Below are 12,050 nucleotides of genomic sequence, written 5' to 3'. Positions count from 1 at the left end.
TTACTTTCTAAACATCTCCAATGTAAGTTGCTACAAGGCATTGTGTTTGTGGACAGCATGTAGATGTTGAGATCTGGATCCCTCCCCTTGCCAAGGCACTTCTGAGAGGAACAGGAGTGGTCTGAGAGTGTACAGAGAGACTTCAAGAATCCCCCCATTAGGCCGTCCCTTCACTTATTTGAAGAAAGTTGATGCCTGCTTTTATAATGCATTTCTGGATTCCAGAAAAAAACATCAGTGTTGACTGTTATTATTGCTATTGTTGTTCGTTTAAAAGCATAATTAAACTACAGTGAGAGGTAGACTTAATTTTCTCTCTTCATTGCAAAGGTTCTTTTCAAAGAATTGTTCAGCTCAACTACCCTGCTGGCACACAATGACTACTCCATCCCTTTGAAGAGAGAGGCCACAGATAGGTATAGAGCAATAGTTCAAAGCTATTAATCCCAGGCAGCTTCTCCATACTGGGCTGAGAAAAACTCCGGTCTGAACCATCAATGAATGAAGGAAGACACAGCCAGTCGTCTTGAGGTGTTTGAATCAATGATCTGGCTTGGTATAAAGCAGCTTCCTATGCTGAGCCATATGAAATTTATTTTAAGAGAACAAAAGACAGCTTAAAATTTGACCCTGTGCTTTTTTACTGACACCCACTTCGTCACATAAAGAAAACCAGCTGAATTACAAGATACAGAATTACATCGCCTAGAACAGGGCTGTTGAACTTGATTTCCTTGAGGGCCGCACAGGGGTTGTTTTTGACCTCGGGGGTTCGGGGGGTGGCGGCCAGGGGGCATGGCTACCTTGATGTCACTCGTGTGGAGGAGCCTGTGGTGGCCCCAGCAAAACAGGCTCCAGATCTCAGTTTTCGGCTGGGATGGCCTCCTACAATCCTCTGCCAGAGAAAACAGAGCTTATGAGGCCTCCTGAACTCCATTTTTCGCTGGCACTGCAGGCCAGTCCTTCACTGTTTCCAGGGAGGTCCCACAGTCCAGATCTAAGCATCCCAATGAGCCAGACTCCGGCCCACAGGCCTGCAGTTTGACAAAACTGTTTTAGAAGCACCAATAGATCGTGGGAGCAGTTGCACAGCAGTTGCAGAGATTGGAGTGTTTCTGGGTTTTTCCATCCATTTCCCTATCCTAGTTCTTTGTAAGGGCTTCAACCTGAAGCTAGCTTACTCGGAAGACAGATGCATGGGAAGCAAGATAATTTACTTCCTCAGTAAATGCTCTGAAACACCCTCCCCCCCTAGCTCCCCACAATGAAATGTCTCTAAGCACCCTTTTCTATCTTATTGTGGGAGAAGAGAAAAACAGAAAGTGATGTTGCAAAAGAGATGACAACTCGAAGGACTCGACAAGCAGCCATGCATGGGTGCGAAATTTGCTCTGCAAGACAAATGTATGCAAGGAATCACACAGAGGTACCTAAAGATCTGTCGCCTTTTGTGAGAGCTAGAAGAAAAGCCTTCTTTGGAGAGTCTGTTGGTTAACATCAAAGAAAAGCATTGTTACGGAGTTTCAGGATCTTCAAGAAAGACTGAAGATTAGAAGGAAGCATGCACAAACTTTACTCACCTGCTTTCATTCAGGAATCCGTTTTGGCCCGACTAACCGTCAAGCGGAGCCGCACAATTTGAAACAGAAATGGAAAGAAATCTCATTAGATAATGATTACGGCAGGCTGAAATCAAGATGTATCTGAACATTCCAGAAGGGCTCCTAAAAGCCCTGTTAAAACTTTATATCACGGCTACAACTACCGGGCAGAAAATCTATAATGGGGGAGGAAAAAAATCATGCTCATTTGACCTTACACAAGCTCTGAGATCTGTAATTTATATGAACCTTCGTAGTCCTCAATTTGCAAGAGATCATTTAGTGACCGTTCAAAGTTACAACGGCACTGAAAAAGGTAACTCGTGACTGTTTTTCACACTTATGACCATTGCGGCATCCCCATGGCCATGTGATGAAAAAAAAATCGGACGCTTGGCAAGTGACTCATATTTATGAAGCTCGCAGTGTTCCGGGGTCATGTGATCACTTTTTGTGAACTTCTGACGAGGAAAGTCAATTGGGGGGTGTGCTGTCCAGCTAAGACGCTCTACACGGGCAGACGTCTTCACAACATCCATTTCAACCGCTTGTCAACACCCCTTAGAAACGTTGGAAGCAAGAGTACCTGTCCCACCCTAAACAGCCACCAGAAGCGACCAGCAGACTTTCACCAAGTCGCTCTACACCAGACTGGTCACCGACCTAGTGATGCTGAAGAGAAAGGCTGAACTTGAAGACTGAACCTCAAGCTTTGCATGCTTTGCTTTGTTTGATGCTTTATTAATGTTTACTGTTTATCTTAGTTATATAGTTAACTGCTATTCAGTTAGTATTACTCTTTACTGTTTGTCTTAGTTATACGGTTACTTGCTCTTTAGTTAGTAGTGGAATTTATAATTCCAGGCAGGGAGTGTGCTGTCCAGCCAGTTATAGTTAATGGGAATTTGTACAGTCAGTTAGGAATTGGGAGCTGTCCCCTGAAGGAAATGCATCATGGTAAATGTAGTTAAGGTATCCTGGGAAATGTAGTTCATGTCATGTGGCCACATCTGTAATCCTGATTGGTCACTGAATTGACCTTTGGTGGGTTGGGGGAGGTTTCTTCACTCTTGCCTGAACCCAGCCTCATGCTAGCATCTCTATCCCTGCTTCTACGATATGGGATGAAAGGGATAAGAAATAACCATCTTTTTACCCAGAAAGACAGATATGCAAAGAATTGGACATTGAGAAGAATCTCATCATAACTGTGAGTTATCTTGAGGATGCCTGATGAACCAATAAAAGGACTTTGTATGGCTGCTTTGTGGAGTTATCTATCTGCCTTTATACATTCAGTCAACAATTATAGAGGGCAGAATAGGGGGGTTGGGGCAGTGCTACTATGTTAAGTGTTACTAAGTTAACTTTTGTAGAGATTCACTTAGCAACTGTGACAAGAAAGGTCATAAATGGGGCAAAATTACTTAACAACTGTCTCACTTAGAAACAGCAATGTTGGCATCAATTGTGGTTGTACACGGAGGACTACCTCAGATACCGCAGATAGATAACTATGAAGAAATTTGGCGGCAGTCCTCTAACAGTGCTTATGAACCCATTTGAATTTTCAATGTTTCTACAAAATATGACCTAAAACAGTTCTCTGTTCTCCACCAAAGTCTTAAAAAACAAGACAAAGAAAATATCATTTAAAAAAAAATGAGGCCAAAAATATACTTGTATATTTACTTAATGAGGAAAATGGCCTAAAGCTACCTATTTGTGTGTATTATATAGTAATACACAATAGTAACTGCTATTCCTGCACTTGGGTAGCAATAACTCCAAGAACACCTTTCCAGGAATTGTTGATCACTCCTGTATATCAGCTTACAAAACAGCTTCAACTCTGGGCTGTGGTTGGGCCTCCTCACATGAACTGCCCACTTCGGGTCCTTCCATAACATTTCTATACAACTAAGGTCAGATCCTGGACTTGGCAATTCCAAGTTACATTCTTCGGTTACGTGACTTTGTGCTTTGGGTTGTTGTCTTGCCATATCACCCAGTTTTTCTTCAGCTTCAGTTCATGGATACAGTAGCTCATTTTCCTGAAGGATTTTGTTGGCATAATTCAGAATTCATAGTTCCATCAGTAATGATAAACCATCCGATAAACCATCCTTATCCGGAGGCAGCAAAGCAGGCCTAAACCATCGTACAGATAGTCCCCGATCTGTGACTGTTCACTTAATGACAGTTTGAATAAATGATAGCCTCAGAAAGGGTGCTTTACATCCTGTAAAGCATTTCCAAATGCTTGCAAAAGATCGCTCCCCGCCATGGTCATATGAATGCAACCTGGATGTTTGACAACCTGTTAGCACATACACCCAATTGCAAAGCGGCCCACATTAATGTGATCACCATTTGCAATCTTCTCTGATGCCTTCCCTAGAAAGTCCATTGGGAATCTAACAGTGAAGGTTGCAAACTACTAATCCCAATCAAGAAGACTCCCTCTTGTCTCTGGAGGCTGGTTGAAAGAACTGCCTTCCTAGGGATTTCAGCTCCATGTCTACTTGGATTTCAGCAATCCGAGCAAACATGGAGCTGAAATCCTTCAGTAGGTAGCTCTTTCAGCCAGGCCCCCGAGACAAGAGGTTCACATACTTTTACCACCCACAAATATGTAGCTTTGGATCATTTTCCTCAATAAATCAATGAACAAGAATAATTTTTGATTCATTTGTTGAACTGAGTTTTCTATGTCTTGCTTTAGGACTTGTGTGGAGAACAAATTATGTTTTAGGTCATATATATGCAGAACATTGAAAACTCAAAAAGGTTAACAAACGTTTAAGCACCACTGCATTTCAAAAATTCCTGATTGCTAGGGGAAAAAAAGAGAGATAATTGCATTCCTTAGAAATGGCAGAAACAACTTTTACTTACAAGCCTGGATTATTATCCCTTTTGTTCTCCCTCCCTTTCCTGACACTAATGGTTTTCTCGTACTATCATTACAGCAGGCCATTATTGGGAGTACACTGCTCTAACTTCTGAGAGCTAATGGCTTTGCTTCTTGGTATCAGAGCGCAGCTTACTCGTCTTGTTGGGATTGCTAAATGTATCTTGGCCTCGAGGTTGGATTAGATAAAATTCAGCTGCTTAACTTGATCAACCTTCTGTTTCGGTGTCTTAAAATCTCATAAAGAATCTTCACAATTGTACTGTATTTGCAATTTCCTGGTGATTCCTGCTTGAGCCCCAGCAAACATATAATGATTCAGTGTTTCATTAAACACAAATCAACTTATGGATACATAGAACATTGAGTATCTTCTCGGTCCCATCAAAATTTATCCATGCTTACCTCCCGTGCAAATATGCGTTCCCTAACCCTCTGATATTCCTCTTCTCGTTCTTCTATAGATTTGCTCCTTCGTCCATCTTGCAGCGGGATCCTAATCTAATGACAAATAGAACTTTGTTCAGTTACAGCCTTACTCTGTGCCAAACCCAGCAGCAAACCTTATGCATACAATCAGCAAGAATCATGAATTATTTAAGCTGCTTAGATTTTCCTGGGTAGATTAGTCTGCTTTGAAAATATTTCTAGGTTTTGGAGAGCATTTTTAAAGCCTCTCATCACAATATTTGTGACATACAAAAACTAAGATTTATTTTGCTTTCAATCATAGTTGGTAGTTTGCATGTATAAATCAAGCTCATACAGTCCATGTAACAGGCAGCTTGGCAGGCACAACATGACCTCACCTTCAACATTATAACACAATACCTAAATCTAAGTATCCCGTTAAACTGCAAGCTATCCTTTTTTGTTAAAAGGAATACCAATTTAGCATGTTCCCTTCTTCTCTAGTTCATCAGAATCAAAATAATCTCACAGAAAAAAAAGATGCTCTTAACTCTCAGGTTCAACAATTGAAGCTAAACCTTATTGTTCTTTAACTTAATGAAAATATAAAACCATATAAAGAGCCCCATTGGATCAAGTCCACTGCCCATCTAGTCCAGCATCCTTTGTTACAAGTGGCCAATTAGATACATTCTGGAAAGCTCACAAACATAGATTGTATGGATTTTTCACTGTTACTTCCTCGATTTTGTTTACTTCAGTTTATTATTTGCAAATGATATTTAAGGGATATTGCTTGTCATTTCAGAAATATTAAAGAGTGGTCACTGATAGCCTAATGTATCAAGTATTTGTCAAATTCCTTTAAACCAGGGGTGTCAAACTCGTGTTGTTAAAGTAGCATCTTGACTTTTTTTCTCCTTCACTAAACTGGGCGTGGCCAGCGCGTGATGCATCCGGCCCGCAGGCCACGAGTTTGACAGCCCTGCTTTAAATTGATGTGCTATAATTCATCTCCAGTGCCCCAAATTTCCATTAATGACTATGTGGTATAGTCTTTCTTCTATTTGTCCTGAATCTCTCCACATTTAGCTTAAATGACTGGACCCATTTTCAAACATGGTAAGGAAAAAGAATGGATTGCACAAAGTTTGTACATACAAACTTTGGATACTGTAATTAACGCTTTGCATGTTGAGTTGAATTTTGCAATCCATTCCAGCTCTTCTTGGAACTTCCCATAAACCCTTTCAAAAAATATGATTCTATGACTCTCCTATCTGAAAACTAAACCAGCAAAAGCTTCTTCACTATCCTTCCTGCAATCTTTTAATTCCCAGTCAATATATCCAAATCTGTATCATGTTACTAGGAATTACAAGTTGTTGTCCCATCACTGCCAGAAGGCACCAGATTAGAGAGAAGGCTGCTTTCCATACAAATATGATTCAGGCTGAATGATATAAAATATCTTGTGGGAACTTAACCTAGTAAATAAATATTGCAAAAAAGCAGTATCAGTAAAAAAAATAAAAAAGCCCAAATGATGAAAGTCAAGAAAAGTGATCACTGTGCTTCAGAATTATGGAACACCATCAGGTAAAGTTATATATAGCCTCTCTTACCTGATTATCATCTCGATCAATGCTGGTATCATCTCGCTTGAGGATAAACCTCTGTGGAAAATCAGTGTTCTTCTCATCTTTGATGTGTTCAGAGAACCTCTGCTCAGGGCTGCGGAGAAGACCCAAGCCAATTTTTAGCAGATGAGATGGCGAAGCAGTCAGGATGCAAAGAAGTAATAGATTTATTCATGTGCCTATACACCAATGCACCTATGAGGAGACACTAGGTTCACAACTGGCATATGCCAGATTTCAGCCAAACAGTCCTCTCCATTCCCTAAGAGGCTTCCCTTTAGACTAGGCCCCAGTCTGTGGACGGTCCTAGTCCGCAGCATGCCAGAAACCAGTCCACACAAACAAGCGAAGCCCCATCCACGGGATGTAAGCAGCACATGAAACCACGCCCCCTCTGGTCCGTGGAAGAACCTCTCTCCACGAAACCGGTCCCTGGTGCTCAAAAGGTTGGGGGCCATTGCTTTAGACTATGTTTGGTCTATCCTTAATACTGGTATATCTATACTATACAGATCAGCTCAAATTTTATCTAGGTAAAGCTTTATACTTGCAGCATAATTGCACCCAGTTTTACTAAGTTTTCGCCCAATGAGAAACTTTGAGGGGGAGGGGGCGGGTCAGAAATATTTGTCTCAGTGAAGCCAGAGAAAATTTCCTAAATAAAATTTGGCACTGAAGTGCTATTTCTGGTAAAAATAATGCTTAGTGGGACAGACGATATTCTTTTCTTTCCAGCTAGGTGCATATGAACTAGATCCTGCAGCCTAAAAATATCTCATAGCAGATGCATTTTCACCTTTGTTGCTTTGGGAGTGGTTCTGCAAAGCAACCTACCCAGCAAAACAACATAAAACGTTCTTTATTGCTTAAAATGAGGAATTTCAATTTGAAAACCTGTACAGACTTTGGAATCATTCAAAGATCACCAGAGCCGTTTCTCTATTGGGAAGGAGGCAGAAGAGCTTGATTCATTTCCAGTTCAAATTATGTCTAGGGAAATTCATCCACTTTCCACTGTGTTCTTGTATTTGGATTTTGTTCCCTGCCTCCTCCTCCTCCTCCTTCTCAGCCCTGGGATACTTATAACCTTAAGACTGACGAGAAAGTCAAAATTGTGTCTTTTTAAAGGAATTCCAAATTGTGGCCTATAGATACTGAGATTAAAACAAAAAACAAGAAACTCATGCTAGCAGGCAATTCACATGGCAGTTTTAAAATGATACCTAGCATTAATGCCACATAACACAGGACCCCTCTAGGAAACTCCACCATACTCTGTAGAAAACAGAGAGGAAAAATTATCTCCTGTTTCCTACTTTAAAAGGAAGCAAGAAAATAGGGAAGAAAGCCATAGCATTTTAGGTGCTTTTCTTCCTTCAATGGGAAAAAAAACAGAAGAATGGGGGAAAGGGTTTGTGACCAGGAAAGGAATGATATGTCTTTTTGACCATGTGGGCTGTGTCTGATAGATGTTTCCAAGCAACTGAAGGGCACCATGCTGCCTGTCAAAATTTTAGGATAGCACTAAACTTATATACATCACTTCACAGGATAGACTTATAAACACTTCACAGTGCTTTCCAGCCCTCTCTAAGTGGTTTACAGTCAGCATATGGCTCTCAACAATCTGGGTCCTCATTTTATCTACCTTGAAAGGATGGAAATCTAACCATTGCACCATCACGCATAAGAGCAATCACTAAAAGGCTGTCATAAAGAACTTTGACTGACATATTTCATTTCTGTCATTAATCAATTAGGCACTACAAGGGAAGACATAAATAATCTCAAGGTTGCAACAAACAGCCTGCACAAGAAGCAGTAAAATATGATGGTCCTGATGGTATCTCATAACTTTATAATTGTGGAATTAGCTAGTAAGAAAGAGCTCTGACTATTCCGAAGAGCAAAAGAAATGTTAAAAGGACCAAGAATGTAATTTATTTCCCAGTTACCCCCTTCCTATCTGAAATGCATTCTTGCCTTACATTCTTGTGTTGCCGGTCTTGTTGATAATGACAGCTTTCCCCGTTTGGTCTACGTTGTGGTCCATGCCAAAATAGGCAGCCACCCGGTGTAGAAGCATTCTGTGGTATGAGGTCATCTGAGGAAACTTCTTAAACTGATTGCTGACCACAGCAAGGGCAAAGAGTAAGACAACAACAAATAAAAAAAATAAAAGCCATGAATCACTAGGTTGCTTCAATTAAAAATGTCATCTCAGAGTTACTTACACCTGAAGTTCTTTACAAAAGCAAGGGCACAATGAAGCAACCCTGACTTTAAAAAACTGGCAAACTAGGTACAGAACGAAAAATGCAAATGCCTGATTGCCCTGTCATTACCTGAAATGCCCTAGGCCTATGAAATGAAACAAAATGTTAGCTGGAGAGAGACTGATTGTGGGCAGTAACAGGTTCTACAGGACATATTCAATGGACATAAACACTTTCTAAAATATAGCTGCCTGCAGAGAGCATCCTGGTGTGGTATGAGAGAAAAGTCTGTAGAGATTCTCAGTCATCCTGGCCGTGGTTGTCCCAAAGGTGTTTTTTCAGGAGGCAACTGGACTTTGTTTTTTCTTTGGAAGATGTTTCTCTTGGAGAAGCGAAATGTCTTCAAAATTAAAAAGAAAGTCCAGTTGTCTCCTGAAAAAGCACCTATAAGGGAAAAGGGCATTTAGGGAAAAGAACAACTTGTGGGCATTCATTTTTGACCTTTCAGCGTCTCTTGAAAAGTCTAAATCAAAACTAAACATGTATTTGTCGACACAGTTTCATTTTCTACTGCAGTTGAAAACCCAGCAACCAGAAAAACCTAGAACTGTGCAAGTCACCTCATGACAGGCTCAATTTTACGACCATTTTTACAACAGTCGCAAAGCAAGCCACTGTGGTTTTTAAATGAATCATGTGGTTGCTCAGTAAATCCATTCTTCTGAATGGTGGGATTTTTTTGCCAGAAGCCAGCAAAAAATGTCAGAAATTAGTAAGTAAAAAAAAAGTTGCATGTTGTAGTCGTGTGACTGTGGGTCATTCGAACCAGTTATCAATGCAAATGTTGTCAAATGCCTGAAATGCAACAGGTGACTATGGGGGAGAAAAGCAATCTCAACTTCAAGGATGGGTTGTAAGTAGTTTTTTTTAAAAAATTCATTGTGACTTCACTCAGTCATTAAGCAACCAGTTTTAAGTCCAGGACGACCTGTAGCATCCATCAACTGATGCCTGCCCTCCTAAATTTACCATCTTCCAAAACCCCTAGGCCTGCAAAGCCCAGTCTTGATTGCAAAGTTGGGACTGCAAAGCCCAATGTTTTCTTCTTCTGATCATTCTTGAATTGTAATTATAACACGTCTGCAGAACAAATAAATATTGGTTTCCATAGGAGTAATGCTCAACTAGATCTTCCTGAAAACTGAACATGTGGGCAATTGGTCATTGGCTCCTTGGTCATTGGCTCCATGGCAGTTGGTGGGATGAGTTATCAGAGACATACCCTCATTCAGCAAATTGAACAAGGAAAACGGTCAAGCCAAACGACTATAGAAAGCATCCATTCATTTAATACCAATGCGGGCAACTAAAACCATCACTAGCAACTTGGTAATATTGCCTCACTGATACAATATTTAAAATGTATTAAAATCATTGACAACCCAGAAAAATCTTCTCATCTCTATTAGTGGTTCATTCAATACACTTGTGGACTCTTAAGATGGGCACTGAAGCAACTCTTCCCATAGCTTTTATGCAATGAATGGCTTGCACAATCAATCAATTTTTAGTCATGGGTACTGGCTCTAGGAATAATAACTTAAATATTTATATATAATTATATTAATATTATAAGCACAAATACCTATGCATTAAGATGCCCAATATCATTTGGCACCAGCTGACTGATAAATACTGAGGGAAATAAACTTTCTTAAATATGAACCGTATCATAGCTCTTGGTTGAATCTTGGTATATTCTGCCCCAAATAAACAACTGTCAGAGTAGGATAGTTGAGTGTATGAGTTATTTCATTTTGTGACCACAATAATTCTAGAATTAGACTGGGCCAATTACAAGGACATAGTAACAGTAACGCAATAATCAAAACTGCAAATCTATAACTCTCCAGTCAGACCTGTTCATATTACACTTCTTTTAGCTAGTTGAATTAGTGATTTTCAGCTAATCCTAAGAGGTTGGCTGGGTATTACATGATTAAATTACATATACAATCTATAGGCATGCACACACGCATACACTGATTATAGGCCACTGAGGCTTAGCAGACGTATTTATTATAGACTCTAAGATAGCTTTATTGTAAAGGGTTGGAAAGTTCCTTGACAAATAAATGAATAGCTGCACAGTCAATTTAAGATGTTTCTAGCACAGAAGAAGATAATGATAAGCCAACTTTGTTTTTATATCAACTTTTTATTATGTTGAATCCAGAGAAAACTGTACAAGCTGCAATTGATGCAGAAATGTTCACAGGTGTAGCAATATGGGTGGCTGTGTGAAATGGGTAAAAATGCTGCCCAGAAGAAGGAGATGGCTTTTGACTGCACGGTTGTACTGCCCTCTTGACTTGGTGGACGTACCAAGGGATGCCCTGAATTTTTGTGCAGCAGCAACAGCTTGTGCATTTAACAGCTTGTGCATTTAACTATCACTGATGCAAAGCTGAAATTCCCATTTAACTCTAATGCCTTCTGAATGATCGAGAATAATTCCAAAGATAAAACTGGGGTGGGAGAGAAGAATCTTGAAAGCTATCCTAAGCTGCTTGGAGAAAGCGAAAATGAAACAAAATGTACCAAAATGGCTTTGTGGGTTGTTGTTTTTTTGTTTTGTTTTTTTGCTGCTGGTTCAATTAGGAACCAGAGAATTGTATAGCTGGGTATAACGTCAACTACATTCAGAGACATTATTCTGAATCCAGACGCAGAGTTTAAAGAGTTATTTGTAAAAATGACTAAAGGCAGGATACAAACAAACAAACAAGGAAATGGAAACTCCATAGTTGCTCTATACCAGTCCTGGAAAAAAACAAAAAAACCTGAGTGGGTCATACATGCAAATATACTAACGCTTAACCTGTTGAGGAAAAGAAGAGAAGGAAAGAGAGCACCTGCACTTTCAACAAATTGATTATTTCCATCTCAAGACAAGAAAGCTTGTGGTCTCTACAGTTACGCTTATTCATAAATCAACCTGCCTTACTTACTTGTTATCATTAATAAATTCCAGGATCTCCTGTTCTAATTTTAGCAGCATCATCCTATCCCTGTTAAAAGAAAATCAAGGGAGAAATAAAGCAAAACATTCAGTGCAGAGAAAGAAAAGTCCCTTGACAAAATCTGCAGATTTATGTCTTCCTCTTTTTTCTAATATTAAGCTAAAAGCTCAAGGTGATTCAACAACAAAGGCACTGTGTTACCTGTTCTGCACTGACAGATGCAAAACAGATGTAGCAAGTTAAAA

General features: G+C 39.9%; 1 protein-coding gene across 12 annotated transcripts in view; it reads right to left on the bottom strand.

Annotated features, from left to right (window-relative positions):
• Positions 1-12,050, bottom strand: part of R3HDM2 (R3H domain containing 2) — a 163,157-nt gene that overhangs the window by 51,901 nt on the left and 99,206 nt on the right. For 6 of the 12 annotated variants that reach the window (XM_087956488.1, XM_087956485.1, XM_087956490.1 and 3 more), the window contains exons 7-12: positions 11,794-11,853; positions 8,555-8,695; positions 6,552-6,660; positions 4,921-5,016; positions 1,581-1,612; positions 1,431-1,484 (exon numbers count right to left, since the gene is read on the bottom strand). In XM_087956488.1, the coding sequence (XP_087812614.1) occupies positions 1,431-1,484; positions 1,581-1,612; positions 4,921-5,016; positions 6,552-6,660; positions 8,555-8,695; positions 11,794-11,853 (492 nt within the window). The remainder of the gene's footprint in view (positions 1-1,430; positions 1,485-1,580; positions 1,613-4,920; positions 5,017-6,551; positions 6,661-8,554; positions 8,696-11,793; positions 11,854-12,050) is intronic. The other 6 variants (XM_087956489.1, XM_087956493.1, XM_087956495.1 and 3 more) reach the window with 1 other exon arrangement.

The sequence above is a fragment of the Notechis scutatus genome, chromosome 2, assembly GCF_049901735.1.
Source record: "Notechis scutatus isolate UNSWTSFEM ecotype Mainland chromosome 2, rNotScu1.2, whole genome shotgun sequence".
NCBI classification, from domain to species: Eukaryota; Metazoa; Chordata; class Lepidosauria; order Squamata; family Elapidae; genus Notechis; species Notechis scutatus.
Note: the sequence above shows the minus strand (reverse complement) of the source record. Positions and strands in the feature narration are given on the sequence as shown.